This window comes from Microcaecilia unicolor, chromosome 1 (assembly GCF_901765095.1).
Source record: "Microcaecilia unicolor chromosome 1, aMicUni1.1, whole genome shotgun sequence".
NCBI classification, from domain to species: Eukaryota; Metazoa; Chordata; class Amphibia; order Gymnophiona; family Siphonopidae; genus Microcaecilia; species Microcaecilia unicolor.
Genome location: NC_044031.1, coordinates 73,812,797 through 73,829,110, shown reverse-complemented (window position 1 = coordinate 73,829,110; position 16,314 = coordinate 73,812,797). Strand labels below are relative to the sequence as shown.

Genomic DNA, 16,314 nt, shown 5'->3' with positions numbered 1-16,314 from the left:
TTGGTTCCTCAATGTGTTTTTATTTATTTATTTTTATATGTCACACAGTCTATTGTTTGTATGTTCCTTTGAGGTTGATCCTGTTCCTCAGCAATTTGCTATAACAATAGAATGTCTCCTAGCATCTTTGTTTATTTGCAAGAGACAGTACAATGAACCACGGTGCCCGCATCCATTTCCACATACACACAGCATTCAGCAGCATCCCCTCTCTCGTTTACCACTATTCACAAAGGACACTCAGTTAACTTTGCACTGTATCCATTTCTATATTTTTATTGACCATATCTGATCTTTTCAATTTTCCAAATAATGTAGATCGGGCTTCCAAGAAAAAAGACTAATCATCGTTTTTCTGCATGATCTTTTTTTCTGATATTATAGCGTACCGTTTTTTATGAATACCAACGTATGTGCGAAGCCATTTTATTTACACACTTAATTCCTTCGATTCACTGACTACAGGTTTTGGGTTAGTATCATATAGCACTTATCATAATAGATAACGCTGTTTCACACTACATTATGTGGCACAGTATGCAGCTTTCATTCTTCCACCATATCTCCATACGTTATGCATTATCCTGAGTTCATATTAAATTCATCAACACATAGATAGTGCACATCATGCATCTGAAATATAGTATTTCGGCCATTCTATAATGTACAATTATACAGTATTTACAAGTACACTTTCAGGCTTATTTTCGAAAGAGAAGGGCGCCCATCTTTTGACACAAATCGGGAGATGGGCGTACTTCTCCTAGGGTCACCCAAATCGGCATAATTGAAAGCCGATTTTGGGCATCCTCAACTGCTTTCCATTGCGGGAACGACCAAAGTTCATAAGGTGTGTCGGAAACGTAGTGAAGGTGGGACTGGGGCGTGCTTAACACATGGGCATCCTCGACCGATAATGGAAAAAGAAGGGTGTCCCTGACGAGCACTTGGATGACTTTACTTGGTCCATTTTTCTTGCGACCAAGCCTCAAAAAGGTGCCCAAACTGACCAGATGACCACTGGAGGGAATCGGGGATGACCTCCCCTTACTCCCCCAGTGGTCACCAACCCCCTCCCACCCTGAATTTTTTTTTTTTAATATTTGTTGCCAGCCTCGAATGTCATACGCAGCTCCATGATGGCAGCATGCAGGTCCCTGGAGCAGTTTTAGTGGGTGCAGCGCACTTCAGGCAGGCCGACCCAGGCCCATCCCCCCCTACATGTTACACTTGTGGTGGTAAATGTGAGCCCTTCAAAACCCACCAGAAACCCACTGTACTCACATGTAGGTGCCCCCCTTCATCCCTTAGGGTTATGGTAGTGGTGTACAGTTGTGGGGAGTGGGTTTGGGGGGGGGTTGGGGGGCTCAGCACACAAGGTAAGGGAGCTATGTACCTGGGAGCAATTTCTGAAGTCCACTGCAGTGCCCCCTAGGGTGCCTGATTGGTGTACTGGCATGGGAGGGGGGCCTGTGCACTAGGAATTCTGGCTCCTCCCACGACCAAATGGTTTGGATTTGGTCGTTTCTGAGATGGGCATCCTTGATTTCCATTACCGGCGAAAACCAGGGACGACCATCTAAGGACGACCATCTTCGTGATTTGGGCATCCCCGACTGTATTATTGAAATGAAAGATGGAAGCCCATCTTGCTTCGATAATACGGGTTTCCCCACCCCTTCACCGGGATGTCCTGCGAGGACGTCCTCGGGAAAACTTGGGCGCCCCTTTCGATTATGCCCCTCCATGTGCCCTGAATCTTTCTAAACCATCTATACAGTATTTATGAGTACATCTTGGGCGCAGTTTACTAAGCTGCGCTGTAGGCGTGTAAACATTTTAGCTCATGCAGTGCACGCTAACGATAGAGACTCCTATTATATTTCTATGGGTGTCTCTATCATTAGTGCATTCTAATTTTTAGCGCACGCTAAAATGTTTACACATGTGGCTTAGTAAACAGGGCCCCTCTTCTAACAATGTACAAGTAGTTATCACACTACCATCCGGTAGTATACTTCTTTTAGGGGCTCTTTTACTAAGCTGCATAAGCATCTACATGCGCCCAACATGCGCCAAAATGGAGCTACCGCCCGGCTACCACATGGCTCTTGCGGTAATTTCATTTTTGGCACATATCTGAAATTAGTTTTAGACGCGTGTAGGTCATTACCGCCCGGTTACCGCGTGAGATTTTACTGCTAGGTCAATGGCTAGCAAAAAATGTTAAAAGGCATTTTTTACAGGTGAGCTGAAAAATGATTCTGCGTGCGCCCAAAACACTACCGCAGGCCATTTTTTCAGCATGCCTTTGTAAAAGGGCCCCTTAGACATTCTAGAAATGAACAAGTAGTTGTCACACTTCCATCTGGCAGCATACGTTCAAGTGGTTTCCCTTCCCCCATCTGTGTAAATAGAACTTTTCGGCAATGATCCATATAGGACTGGATGAACATGGGTTAGCTCCGCCCATTAGGAAGATAGGAGGAGCCCGATATAATGCGTCTGACGTCATCCATTATAAATAAATGATCTACATAGGATAGGATGAACATAAACCAGCCCCGCCCAGTAGGATGGTAGGTGGAGCTTGAAACAGCGCGTCTGGTGTCATCCATTATAAATACCAACGCCATCTTGAGAATTTCACATTGAAGAGAGCGAAAAGCCGATTGAAGTAAGGATAATTAAGTTAAGGTTGGAGGTGGAACTGTTTATACTTAGAAGCGTCAAATATATGATTTATATTTTCTGATAGATACAGTTGATTGACCCGCGGACCCTGAAGAAGAAAGCGAAACTTGGGCTGAGTCGGGCCGTGAACTGGGTTCAGATGACTGTATTCCGGTTGACTGCTTAGAATTTTTTCAGCAGCGAGCTAAGTACCCATTAAATTGAGATTTCTTCAAAATTGGATAATAATAGTGGGTTACTTTAATAGGGGTTTTTCAGCCAGTGATGATCGGGCGGCGCTCCCTTACGTTGTTTTACAACACAAGGAGCTCACGCCGGGATTGAGGCTTTTCCCCTATATATTAAACTTATATTTGACGGTACTTATTTTCATATAGGAGTTAATGATCATATGATTGTTGATTGATTCGACTGCCTATAGCTCCAATATTGATTATTAGCATACGTCTTTAAGACATTCTTCACAATCCCCCTTCCTTATGGTTTTATGCTATCATTAGCAATGGCATTCTCAGACTACACACTTGCGCAAGCACATTGTGCATTTTTCTTATACCAGGTTCTTGGAGTAGAGGAGTAGCCTAGTGGTTAGTGCAGTGACTCTGGGCAAGTCACTTAACCCTCCATTGCCCCAGGTAGAAATAAGTATCAATATATAATATGTAAACCACTTTGAATGCAGTTGCAAAAACCACAGAAATGCAGTATATCAAGTCCCATTCCCTTTATGCACATATTCCAACATTATTTGGGCAACAAGCAACTCTTTTTTCATTGGGTTCTACAGAGGATGTATATGATTTAAATGTAATATACAATTTGTTTTTAATTCTTTTGCGCAATGTTCAATGTCCTTGAGTTTAAAGCTCTTCTATATACTGCTCTTCTAACAGTCTTTAAATGTTGCATCTGTCTTCCTGTTTTCATCAGAATGTGCTATGAAATATTTGTCATTGCCATTAGAATTTGTATATAAATGTTGATGTTCCCCCTTTCTTTGCAGACCATTTTGCATTTCCAATTTCTGACAATAACTGCCTTTTTTGGATATTGTTATATGGAGGATTGTTTACAGAAGTAAGTTAATACCTTTACATCTACATATGCTTCACTTTTTAAAATTTTGTATTTATCTTTATCTGTCAACTAAATCAATTACTGTATAATTTTACATTTTTACGTAACTTACATTTCACTCAGCTTGATTGGGTCAGTTGCACACCTGTTGTCGAGGTTCTATTTGTATTTGTGTTTGTTATTATTATTATTAATGATATATGCTTGATTATGTATCACTTTATTATTTATATTGTCTTATGTATGTTGTTGTTACACTCCTGAGGCAGGTCTGTGGCTGAAACAAAGTACTGTGTCGAGTCTTCTGTTAATAAGCATTGTTTAAAATATCCAAAGTTTCTTAGTACATCTCTGGATCGCATGGTCCATTTCCCACTCCCTATCTTTTTCTGCTCCTAGTTAACTACAGAGGCCACAGTCTTTATTTATTTTCAGACTGAAGGAGGGAAATAAACAACAGGGGAATAAAGAGGGTATCTCCCAGAATCCCTACTGGAAAAGACTGGCTAAAATGAGCAATTTAAAAAAAAGACGTAAGTGCCAGGGAGTAGCTGTTAATCCAGAGGTTGATATATTGGGACATAGACATGCATTTCCTTTCTGAAATGGAAAATGCAAGATTCTGATTCCACCATAACCACACCCCCCTTCCAATCTACATGTGGTGCAGATATACACGTTAAAAATGGTTTTCTAAACAGGGACACTGAGAGACGCAGGAAGAAGCTTGCTGGCACTGCCCCCCCCCCCCTCCTTGGAGGCCAGGCCTGGGGAATTTTGCCCTGCCTGCCTGCCTCCCCTTTCAGCGGCCATATTTCTAAAATCAGGTTTTACACTGAAGAACATAAGAACATAAGCATTACTATACTGGGACAGACTGCAGGTCCATCAAGCCCAGTATCCTGTTTCCAACAGTTGCTAATCCAGGTCACAAGTACCTGGCAAGATCCCAAAACAACAAAACAGATTTTATGCTACTTACCCTAGAAATAAGCAGTAGATTTTCCCAAGTCCATCTTAATAATGACTTATGGACTTTTTTTTAGGAAATTATCCAAACCTTTTTAAAAACCTGCTAAGCTAACTGCTTTTATCACATTCTCTGGCAAATGAATTCCAGAGTTTATTTTCTCTGACTCATTTAAAATTTACTACTTAGTAGCTTCTTTGTGTGTCTCCTAGTCCTAGTATTTTTGGAAAGAGTAAACAAGCAATTCACATTTACCCATTCTATTCCACTCAGTATTTTATAAACCTCTATCAAAACTCCACTCAGTCGTCTCTTCTCCAAGCTGAAGAGCCTTAGCTGATTTAGCCTTTCCTCATAGGCAAGTCGTCCCATCCCCTTTATCATTTTCTTTACCTTTCTCTGTATCTTTTCTAATTCCACTATATCTTTTTTGAGATGCGGTGACCAGAACTGCACACAGGATTTGAGGTGTGGTCATACCATGGAGCGATTCCATTCCTTTACTAATAATTCCTAACATTCTGTTTGCTTTCCTAGTCGCCACTGCACATTGAGCAGAGGGTTTCAATATATCATCAACGATGACACCTAGATCCTTTTCCTGGGTGATACACATGTGTAAATGTGGTGCTAACATGTATATATCACGAATAGGACTTCTAAAATAAGGTCAATTGATTATAATGACTTCATGTATTTACTTGGACTTTCCATAAATATATTTTAAGAGGTTAATTCAAATGTATAATAAATTCTTAAAATGTAATTTAGCAATCTGTTAGATCACAGCAGGCATTAATTAATGCTTCAAGGAATTCTAAATGCCAAGCATGCTACAGTTGATCCACATGCAAGAAAACAGCCAAATAATAGATTTCAACTAGTTCAGTGTTAGGATATTGTTTATCACAAATTTTTAAATGCAAGTTGTTCTAGCCGAGACTATAGTTGCTAATCAAAACAAAATGAAAGACATGATTTGTCACTGAAGATCGTTATTTGGAAGTCCTTACTTCTTTCAGCCACCATTCCAGTCTAGAAAGTGTTTGATTTTTTAATTACAGTAGCACTAAAAGTTATTGTAAATCATTGGAGGGATAATAGTAAAGTGCATGTTGTTCTATGGTGGCAATGGGTCTGTTTATTTAGAAAATATGAGAAGATATTAGAGGAAAGGGGCTTACTGGAACCTAAATGAAAATGCAAGTGGGAGTTGTTGGATCATTATATGTTGATTGAACTTGAGAGGGTTTTTTAGTTTTTCTTGTTGTGAATTGTTAATGATATTGTTTTGTGAATTTTATTCCTTTGGTTTTGTGATTTAGCTTTTGCATTGCATAATAAAAATATTCAAAAAAGCAAAATAAAAACAAACAACCCCCCCCCCCCCAAAAAAAAAAAACAAAAAAAAAAAACAAAATGAAAGACATGAACTCTGAGACAGATTTTTTCAAATCTCTCATGTGGTATAGAGATTCAATAACGAAAAGGCTTAAGAGGTTAGGGCTCTTTGGCTTAGAAAAGAGACAGCTGAGGGCAGATACAATTGAGGTCTACAAATTCCTGAGTGGTATAGAATGGGTAGAAGTGAATCAATTTTTCACTTTTTCAAAAAGTACAAAGACCAGGGGGCACTCATTGAAATTACATGTAAACGCTTTTAAAACAAATAGGAGACAATATTTTTTCACTCAAAGAACTTAAGCTCTTGAACTTGTTGCCAGAGGACGTGGTATCAGGGGTTATTGTACCTAAGTTTAAAAAAGGGTTGGACAAGTTCCTGGAGGAAAAGTCCATAGTCTGCTATTGAGATAGACATGGGGAAGCCAGTACTTGCCCTGGGATCTGGTAGCATGGAATGATGCTACTATTTTGGTTTCTGCCAGGTACTTGTGACCTGGATTGGCCACTGTTGGAAACAGGATACTGGGTTAGATGGACCATTAGTCTGATCCAATATGGCTATTCTTATGTCTGCCACCAACTCAATGACAGTCTTGACTAAGGGACTCTTTTACTAAGGTGTGATAAAGTTTTGCAGTTACTGTGTGTTAATTGCCAGCACATATCATAGGATTCTCTAGCTACCCATGCAGGAAAGGTATTCAAAATAAAAGGCTCATGTTCATGCCTATGATTGTACTATATACAATCCAATGCGAAAAATGTGAAGAGAGATGCTAAATTAGAAAACCTAGGGAAAAATTGAACATAACATAGTATACCTTTCCTTGATTTCTATCTGCCATTTTCAGGGCACAGACCGTAGAAGTCTTGTCCAGCACTAGCCCTGCCTCCCAACCACAAGCCCCGCCTGCCCCCACTGGCTCTGCCACCCAATCTTGGCTAAGCTTCTGAGGATCCATTCCTTCTGAACAGGATTCCTTTATGTTTATCTCATGCATGTTTGAATTCCGTTACTGTTTTCATAACGGCAGAAGGCACATATCAATCTTCATAGAAATAATGTAAACTTTTAAGGAAAAAAATACCCAGAATGATAGCTCGGTAAGTAAATATCTAGCAAAGATCGCTCCCTTAATATCCCTATGGTAAAAGTGCTTAAAGGAAACTTCAGGAGTACACAGGAATGGAAAAGTTTTGAAATTAGAAAGGTCAAACACTTTGAGACTGACACAAAAGTTCTCCTTTTACTAAGGTGCAGTAACAGATTTAATGTGTGCTAAATAAGATACCCACAGCAGGGGCGTAGCCAGACTTTGGCGGGAGGGAGGTCCAGAGCCCAAGGTGAGGGGGCACATTTTAGCCCCCCCCCCCGGCGCCCCCGACCCCTGCCACTTTTGACCCCCCCCCCGCTTCTTTTGACCCCTCCCCCGGCACCACCACCACTTTTGACCCTCGCCTGGCACCACCGACCCTCCCCTTTCGACCCCCCTTCCTGCAGCCGCCATCAGGTACCTGTGCTAGCGGGGGTCCCCTACCCCCACCAGCGGAAGTCCTCTTCAGCGCCGGTCTTCGGGCCGGCACATTGCTGCAGCTGATCTGGAAGGATTCTGTTCTGACTGAGTCGTCCTGACGTCCTGCAGAGGACGACTCACTCAGAACAGATCAGCTGGAATCCTTCCAGATCAGCTGCAGCAATGTACCGGCCCGGAGACCGGCACTGAAGGGGACTTCGGCTGGCGGGGGTTGGAGACCACCACCAGCACAGGTACCTGATGGCGGCAGGGGAGGGTTGACGGCAGCGGGAAGGTGGGGTCAAAAGGGTCGGCGGCAGGGGGTCCAGGGCCAAATGTGTGTAGCTATGTTCCTGACCCAAAGGAATATAATGGGCTTCTTAACATTTAGAAGGGCATTTTCAATATGATGTCTAAGTTGAACTTCGGATGTTTTGCTAAAAACGTCCAAAATTTAAGTGGGAATATAGCCATTTTCAAAACAGAAAAATAGGTGTTTTTGTGTTTATCTTTTATAGTCCATTAAAGAAAAAAAAACGTCCAAGTGAAAAATGCACAAAATCAAACCATTGGGATGTAGGAGGAGCCAGCATTCATAGTAGCATCCCAGAAGAGCAATGGGGCACCCTAGGGGGCACTGCAGTGGACTTCAAATAAATGCTCCCAGGTACACATCTCACCATTGCTCCCTTATCTTGTCTGCTGAGACCCCCCAAAACCCACTAACCCCAACTGTATACCACTACAGTAGCCCTTATGGGTGAAGGAGGCACCTATATGTGGGTGTAGTGGATTTCTGGTGAGCTTTGGAGGGCTCACAGTTTCCACCACAAGTATGGGCCTGGTCCACAGGTTTGCATTGCACTGCACCACCACTAGACTACTCCAGGGACCTGCATGCTGCTCTAATGGACATGAGTATAACATCTGAGGCTGGCATAGAGGCTGGTACATAATGTTTTTAATCACATTTTTGGGGGGGTTGGGGGTTAGTGACCACTGGGGGAGTAAGGGGAGGTCTTCTCTGATTCCCTCTAGTGGTCATCTGGTAATTTTGGGCACTTTTTGTGGCTTACTCATTAATAAAACAGGTCTAGACCAAAACATCCAACTTATAGCCCTGGATGTTTTTGTTTTTGTTCCATTATGGCAGAAAAATGTGCAAGTGTTAGGAATGCCCAGACCCCACCCTTAACACCCCCCCCCCCCCCCCCCCGACATGCTCCCTTGTGATTTGAACGCACTTCTGATTGACTTCATAGAAAAACATCTAAAAATTGGTTTTGAAAATACCAATTTGGACATCTTTGTGAGAAAAACGTCCAAATACAGATTTATGCCACTTTTTGGACGTTTTTCCCTTTTGAAAATAAGTCCCCTTATTGCACACTAATCATTAGTGCATGCTAAATCCAATAATGCACCCTAGGACCCCATTGACTTTCTCGCCCATTGTCAGACATAAGGTATTCAATCTGTGACGTCGCAGCATCATCACTTCTTCCTATCCACATCCCCTTTCACTGAATTGCACTAACATATACAGTCAAACTAAAATCTAGATATGTGTCTACTGTTTAAACCCAAAGCAACTAAATTGCTTCTTCACTGACCTGATCAAGGGAGGCTGACTGTCATAAGGTTGTCAAAGAAACATTAGTTAGTCCAAAAGAGGTTATTGCGTACAACTTGCTTGCTCACTTTTTGCTTTTTTAAACACAAGTCTTTCCTTCCTAGATAAAAATGTTCCACTTAAGCTAGGAAAGACACGCCAACACCAGGGTTTGGTTGTGGTTTCATGAAGTCTATTAATATTTGGGGCAATTTTTATCTGTCATGGGTTGTTTGCAGACCCCTGGATACTTTATAACTGTGGACAATTAAGTATATTTAAAAAGGAAAACTCCCCTTCAGGGTTCCTTTTGAAAATGTGTGGCATGTTGGCTCTGTGTGTACATTGAAAAGTATCACTCTCCATCTACTCCAGCTCCCTTCCCTTTTCAGCCCTCAGCTTTATTCAGATAACAGCTTTGTCACCCAAGTAAAATATGTTGAAAATTGTTCTCATTGTGTTTTCCTATTGAAATGTTATTTTGATACATGCAATCTGAAGGCTTTATATGCTCCTACTTTAGAGATCCTTTTACTAATGTAGAAAGCACATAACTGTATAGAAATAAAATGCATTGTTCCACACAGGACCAATAAAAGTGGTCTTTTTAATAGAGCTGCATAATATATCTTATTGCAATAAGGAGGGAAGACTGGGAGAGAAGTCTCTCTCCTTCCAAGTCTTACCTGAAGTACGACAATCCAAATGCTTACATTTATACCCTTAAACATATATGAGGTAGTTGAGGTATGAGGTAACATCAGCAAAACATCTTTTTTAGAAGGCTGAACTTAATCTAAGCAAATATGAAGTATAAGGGCATACTGTGATACAATGGAGAAACCTATTACATAGCATTTCTCAACTACTTTTAATAACAGACTAACATTTCTGACTTGTTTTCTTTAGTTAAACTAAAACAGCGTTTCCCAAGTCCAGTCCTGGAGTACGCTTTGCCAGTCATGTTTTCAGGATATCCACAATGAATATGCATGAACTTGATTTGCATGCACTGTCTCCATTATATGCAAATCTCTTTCATGTATATTCATTGTGGATATCCTGAAAACCTGACTGGCAAGGGGGTACTCCAGGACTGGGCTTGGGAAACACTGAACTAAAAAATATACTTTGTTTCCAAAAGAAGACATCTATCACAAATACTGGTCAGTATCAGACCTTCTGTAACCTGCTCTCTTATCAAATTGCCGTTCTTTGTCAATACAGAAAAGAGGTTTGTACATCTTTATTTGTACTTACTGGCCTTCCCCTAGGTCACCTAAGCCAGTATTTGTCAATAACTGACTTAAGACAATGTCTAGCAGTTCTTTTAAAGACATAAAGTTAACCGTCTTTACCAGTTCCACACTAAGATACAGTAAGTACTAGCATGAGTTAATGCATCTTAAAGACTTACTGAAGGATGTCCTGTGGTTAAGTCTGAGATTAGCATGCACAAACCGTGTGCTAAAAACTATTTTCATTTTTATTGCAGACGGGGCATGTCAGGGGCGAAAAGTGGGTGTGCCAGCACTGGTCAATTAGTGCACTAACTGATTAGCACATGGTTAATGTGCCAGCCCTTACCGCCTTCAAAATGGCTGCCGGTAAGTGCTCACGCGCAAATTTGTTTTACTACTACTACTGCTAATCAGGGGCGTATCTGGACTCCGGCGGTAGGGGGGGCCAGAGCCAGAGGGAGGGGGCACATTTTAGCGCCCCCCCCCCCCGCCGCCGAGCCCCCACCGCCGAGCCCCCACCGCCGAGCCCCCACCGCCACCAATGACTTAGTCTCTCCACCCCCCTCCCGCCGCCAACCCTCCCCCGCTGCCGTTCTTACTTTTGCTGGCGGGGGACCCCAACCCCCGCCAGCCGAGGTCTGCTTCCACCTGCCGCTGCCTTCAAACCTTCTTCTTCAGCCGGCGGGGGACCCCAAACCCCCGCCAGCCGCCCCGCGCTGTTTAAAATTCATCTTCGGCCTCCGTGGCCGTGCTGCTGGGATAGGCGGCGCTGTTGAAATCCACTTCGGAGTCTGACGTCGCAGCACGTACAACGTACAACGACGTCAGACTCCGAAGTGGATTTCAACAGCGCCGCCTATCCCAGCAGCACGGCCACGGAGGCCGAAGATGAATTTTAAACAGCGCGGGGCGGCTGGCGGGGGTTTGGGGTCCCCCGCCGGCTGAAGAAGAAGTTTTGAAGGCAGCGGCAGGTGGAAGCAGACCTCGGCTGGCGGGGGTTGGGGTCCCCCGCCAGCAAAAGTAAGAACGGGCACGGGGGAGGGTTGATGGCGGTAGGGGGGGCCAGGGCAAAATCTGCGGGGGCCCAGGCCCCTGAGGCCCCACGCAGATACGCCCCTGCTGCTAATCATTTCTATAGCACTACCAGATGTACGCAGTGCTGTACACATTATATTCAGGTACTTTCTCTGTCCCCAGAGGGCTTACAATCTCTTTTTTTGAACCTAGGGCGATGGAGGGTTAAGTGACTTGCCCAAGGCCACAAGGAGCTGCAGTGGGAATCAAACCCAGATTTCCAGGATCAAATGGCCACACACAAACAGCAACATGGCCATTAATTAAAAAAAATAGGAAGTCGGCAATTTTACTCTTGCAGCAGATAGTGGTTTTTAGCGCATGGGACAAGGACGCTAAGGATACTTTTCCCCACACCTTTGTAAAAGGACCCCCTAATTGTTTTGTGTATTCCTGTTTAGTTCATTGAGAGAGGTTAATTCTAATTCCACCTGTGAGTGCACAGATGCCAGGATAAAAATAAAACCATTCTTTTTAAGCACTTATTACTCTTCTTGCTCCTCTTTCCTTTCCACCAGTGGTCAGGGTAAAACCAAGTATGACTTTCTATAATACTTTTCACCAATGAAGAATAGTTTAAAGGCCAAATCTAGGAATGATCCCCCAGGCAGGGCCACGGAGAGGGGGGGGGGGGCGGGCCCGGCGACACCGCAGTCCGACCCGCCCTCCCTCGATCGCGCCCAGCACTAACCTTAAATGCCTCCTTTCACCACGTTCGCAGCAAGCAGCAGCAGGGCAGGCCACTCCTTCCTTCCATGTCCCGCCCTCGCCTGACGCAACGTCCGCGTTTAAGGTTAGTGCAGGGCCTGGCCCGGTAGCGGGTGGAGGGGGGCCGGCGACCTCGGGTGGGGGGGCCCAGCGGCGACGACGACGACCTCGGGTGGTGGGGGGGGGGGGGGGCCCGGGGGCGGCCTTGTCCCAGGCCCGGCTCTGGCTCTCAGCGGCCCTGTCCCCAGGGAAGTGAAAATACCTGCCATGACATCTCTTTCACAGAGCACAGAGTGCAAAATCACACAAACATAGACAGATTAAACTAGACTTTCTCAAGCAAACTCTTTGTCGTTGTCGGCAAGGGATAACAGGGCTTCGTTTCAAATGCAGAAATGAAATGAACTCTTACCCTCTAAGCAGATTGCAAAGGACATAATCTGCAGTGAAAGAGTGCTGGTACAGCTGAAAAACAGAAAAGGAAATGACAGTGATTAGTGCCTGACTCCTGTTTCCATTCTGAATTTTTCATTTCACAAAAGGAAGCTGATTGTGATAGGATTTTACAAACATAATATCCATATTGTCAGGACAATACGCGTGGCAAATAATGGTAGTCAATGCTGCTTCTCCCTGCCTTGTGGCTTATTAAAACAGATGGAACACAGTGTGTATCCAGATGCCCTGTGTCGTTTCCATGACTACCAGCATTGGATTTAACCAGGGGTGTCTGATCCTTACAGTGACTAAAAATAGACCAGTCAGTTCATAAGGCTCTTTGGCCATTGAGAGAGGGCCCCTAATGAGACACAACAGGTTCGTTACATTTCCACAACATCAAAGTGACAAACAGCATTTCATTCAGCAGCATGTCCCCAAATGGGGTTTCTTAAAAACAACAGTAAAAAAAATACTCAGAAATGTTTGGTATGTCCAAGTTTTCAGATTCACAACAGGCCTATTTCTGTAGGCTTTCATTTGATTTATGCCTTTCATAACAGGTATTTTATTTCTTAAAATTTTAAATATTTTTACATTTTTGTTTATGAAGCTTAGAGACATATTTTCAAAGCACTTTATAAAGTTACTATTAATAGTAACTTATGGAACTTTGTAAGTCTAAGTGCTTTGAAAATGAGCCCTCTAGTCACTGTAAATAAGGAAACTGTTTATTTACAGTTTGCTTTTCCTAACAATGACCTCTCTCCCCACCCCACCCCCAAAAATCATCCTTATAGAAACACTTGCTACTATTGAGGAGTGAGGGAACTAAGGGGGTCTTTTACTAAACATTAGCTCAAGTTATCTGCAGCAGGGCCCATAGGAATCAAATGGGACCTGCTGCAGATAACTTGGGCTAATCTTTAGTAAAAGACCCCCTACATTTTTAGAAAGGAGATTAAAAATGAGGACAAAAGAACACAAATGCCAGTGTGCAAAATGCAGGCTAAGAAATGAGATAGTATAATTAATTCTCCACAGATGACAAAGAACTGCTGGTCTTTATCATAAGAACGTGATGGTTGCTCTCTGCATGAGATTACAGCCACCCTGGGATGGAGGACACATTGCTGTACTGAGAAAACATGATCTTGAATTTGCATTGACAGTTAAGAAAGAAAACAGTTCTCGTCTGAGTTCTTAACCCCCCCCCCCCCAGAGACTTCTGGGTTGTGTCCCTCTATCAGCAGGTGGCGATAGAGAGAACCTCTGAGGTTTGCTATATGTGGACCTGTGCAGCCAAGTAAACCTGAGTATGAATGATACCAAAGCAGTGGAATGGAAACAATAGAAAACTCTCCTGACATTGTCAGACCAAATGCCCAACATACTTCCACCACTTCTACATTTATTTATTTAATTTATTATTTAATCAAATGAAGGAACATTCAGAACAACGGAACCCGAAAAAATTAACCAACCAAAACTAAACCGCAGACAGTAAATCCAGGGAGGCCTCTGGATTGATCTGTTGGGACTAATGGAAAGAAAATTATCAGGTAAGAATTAATTTTTCCCTCCATAGCATCCCACAGATCAATCCAGAGACTTGTGGGATGTACCCAAGCAGTCCTCAAGAAGGGTGGGACACCCCCAACCCTGCAGAAATCACCGACGAGCCAAACCCCGCATCTTGCCGAGCTGCCACATCCACCCAATAATGACACGTGAACGTATGGACCGAAGCCCATGTAGTGGCTCTGCAGATATCTTCCAGAGAAACCAAATGAGACTAGGAGGAAGCTTGAGCTCGCTTAGAATGAGCACGAACTTGCGCAGGGGCTTGCTTGCCCAATGCCACGTATGCCGAAGAGATGGCCTCCCACACCCAACGGGCTATGGTGGTCTTGGAAGCCATATGACCCTTCTTACTGCCCCAAAAAAGGACAAAGAGATGGTCAGAAAGATGAAATTCATTTGTCACCTCCAAATACCTAAGAAGAGCCTGTCTCACGTCGAGGCAGTGAAGAGCCCAGAATTGCTCAGGGTAATCTTCCCGGCGAAAAGCCGGCAAATGCAGGGACTGCCCCAAGTGGAAACGAGAAACCACCTTGGGCAAAAACGGAGGAACTGTCTTAATCGATATCTCCGCCTTCGTAAAACACAGAAAGGGGTCTCTGCAAGAAAAAGCCTGCAACTCTGAAATTCTCTGAGCCGAAGTAATGGCTACTAGGAAAATTACCTTCAAGGTGAGATCCTTAACTGTAATCCTCAATAAGGGTTCGAAAGGAGGGCGCTGAAGCCCTTTGAGAACTAGATTAAGGTTCCAGGATGGCAAAACTGGCACGTGAGGAGGACACAACCGATTTACGCCCCTCAAGAAACGAACCACATCTGGGTGGGAGGCGATGGACGTCCCCTGGAGCCGGCCTCTAAAGCATGCCAGAGCTGCCACCTGCACCTTAAGATAACTCAACGAGAGTGATTTCTGTACACCTTCCTGAAGAAACGCGAGGATAACCAATACTGAAGCTGAAGCCGCTGACAATCCCGAACTCGCACACCACGAGTCGAAGATACACCACACCCTAGCATAAGCTAGTATAGGCCCATTTTGCACATGGAAAAGCTTTTATATGCCTACTTATCTGTGTTGTACATGTGTGACCTGGGTGCATGAGTTATTCTGTTCACATGTAGTTTCTTTGTAGGGATTTGTAACAGTCCAGCTCATCCTGCTTTCCAGTCAGAGGTGTACTAATGTTCTTAGCATCCGTTGCAATATTTTTCTTAGGTCAGGTTGTTGATCAGTTTCTGGAAGTTGGTGTTATTTCAATGTGGCAGGTTTGTTATATACTTTTCCAGTGTCTTCCTTTGCCGGTTTCATTGTACCTTGCAAAGCACCTGGTAGTGGAAAGATTTTGTGTTGCTTTTATATAGATGACACCAGAATTTGAATGTCTGGGTTTGTTTTTTTTTGCATGGTGTGTAGTGAGGGGAAACATTGTAGCTCTCTCCCGAGTAAAGGAGTAGCCTAATGGTTAGTGCAGTGGGATGAGAACTCATGGAATTGGGTTTGAGTCCCACTGCAGTTCCTTATGACCCTGGGCAACTCATTTAATCCTCCATTGCCCCAGATACAAAAATGTTACGGGCCCTTTTACCAAATAGCGGTAAAAAGTGGCCTTAGTGTGCCCTTACGTGGGTCATTCCCACACGCTAAGGCCATTTTTACTGCTGGGGTAAAATTCCTATTTTGGTATTAATGGCCATGCATTATTTTATTTATTCTTGTTACCTTTGTACCCTGTGCTTTCCCACTCATGGCAGGCTCAATGTGGCTTACATGGGGCAATGGAGGGTTAAGTGACTTGCCCAGAGTCACAAGGAGCTGCCTGTGCCTGAAGTGGGAATTGAACTCAGTTCCTCAGTTCCCCAGGACCAAAGTCCACCACCCTAACCACTAGGCCACTCCTCCACCTCCACTCCTTCTAATTTTGCCATTAGTACATGGCCATTAAAACAGATGCATGAGCCCTTACCACCATCCATTATGTATGCGGTAAGGGCTATGGACTG

General features: G+C 43.6%; 1 protein-coding gene across 1 annotated transcript in view; it reads right to left on the bottom strand.

The window, feature by feature from the left end:
* The window catches only part of DPP6 (dipeptidyl peptidase like 6), a 931,600-nt gene that overhangs the window by 344,229 nt on the left and 571,057 nt on the right, over positions 1-16,314 (bottom strand). The window contains 1 exon segment of the mRNA XM_030198448.1: positions 12,707-12,759. Within this exon segment, the coding sequence (XP_030054308.1) occupies positions 12,707-12,759 (53 nt within the window).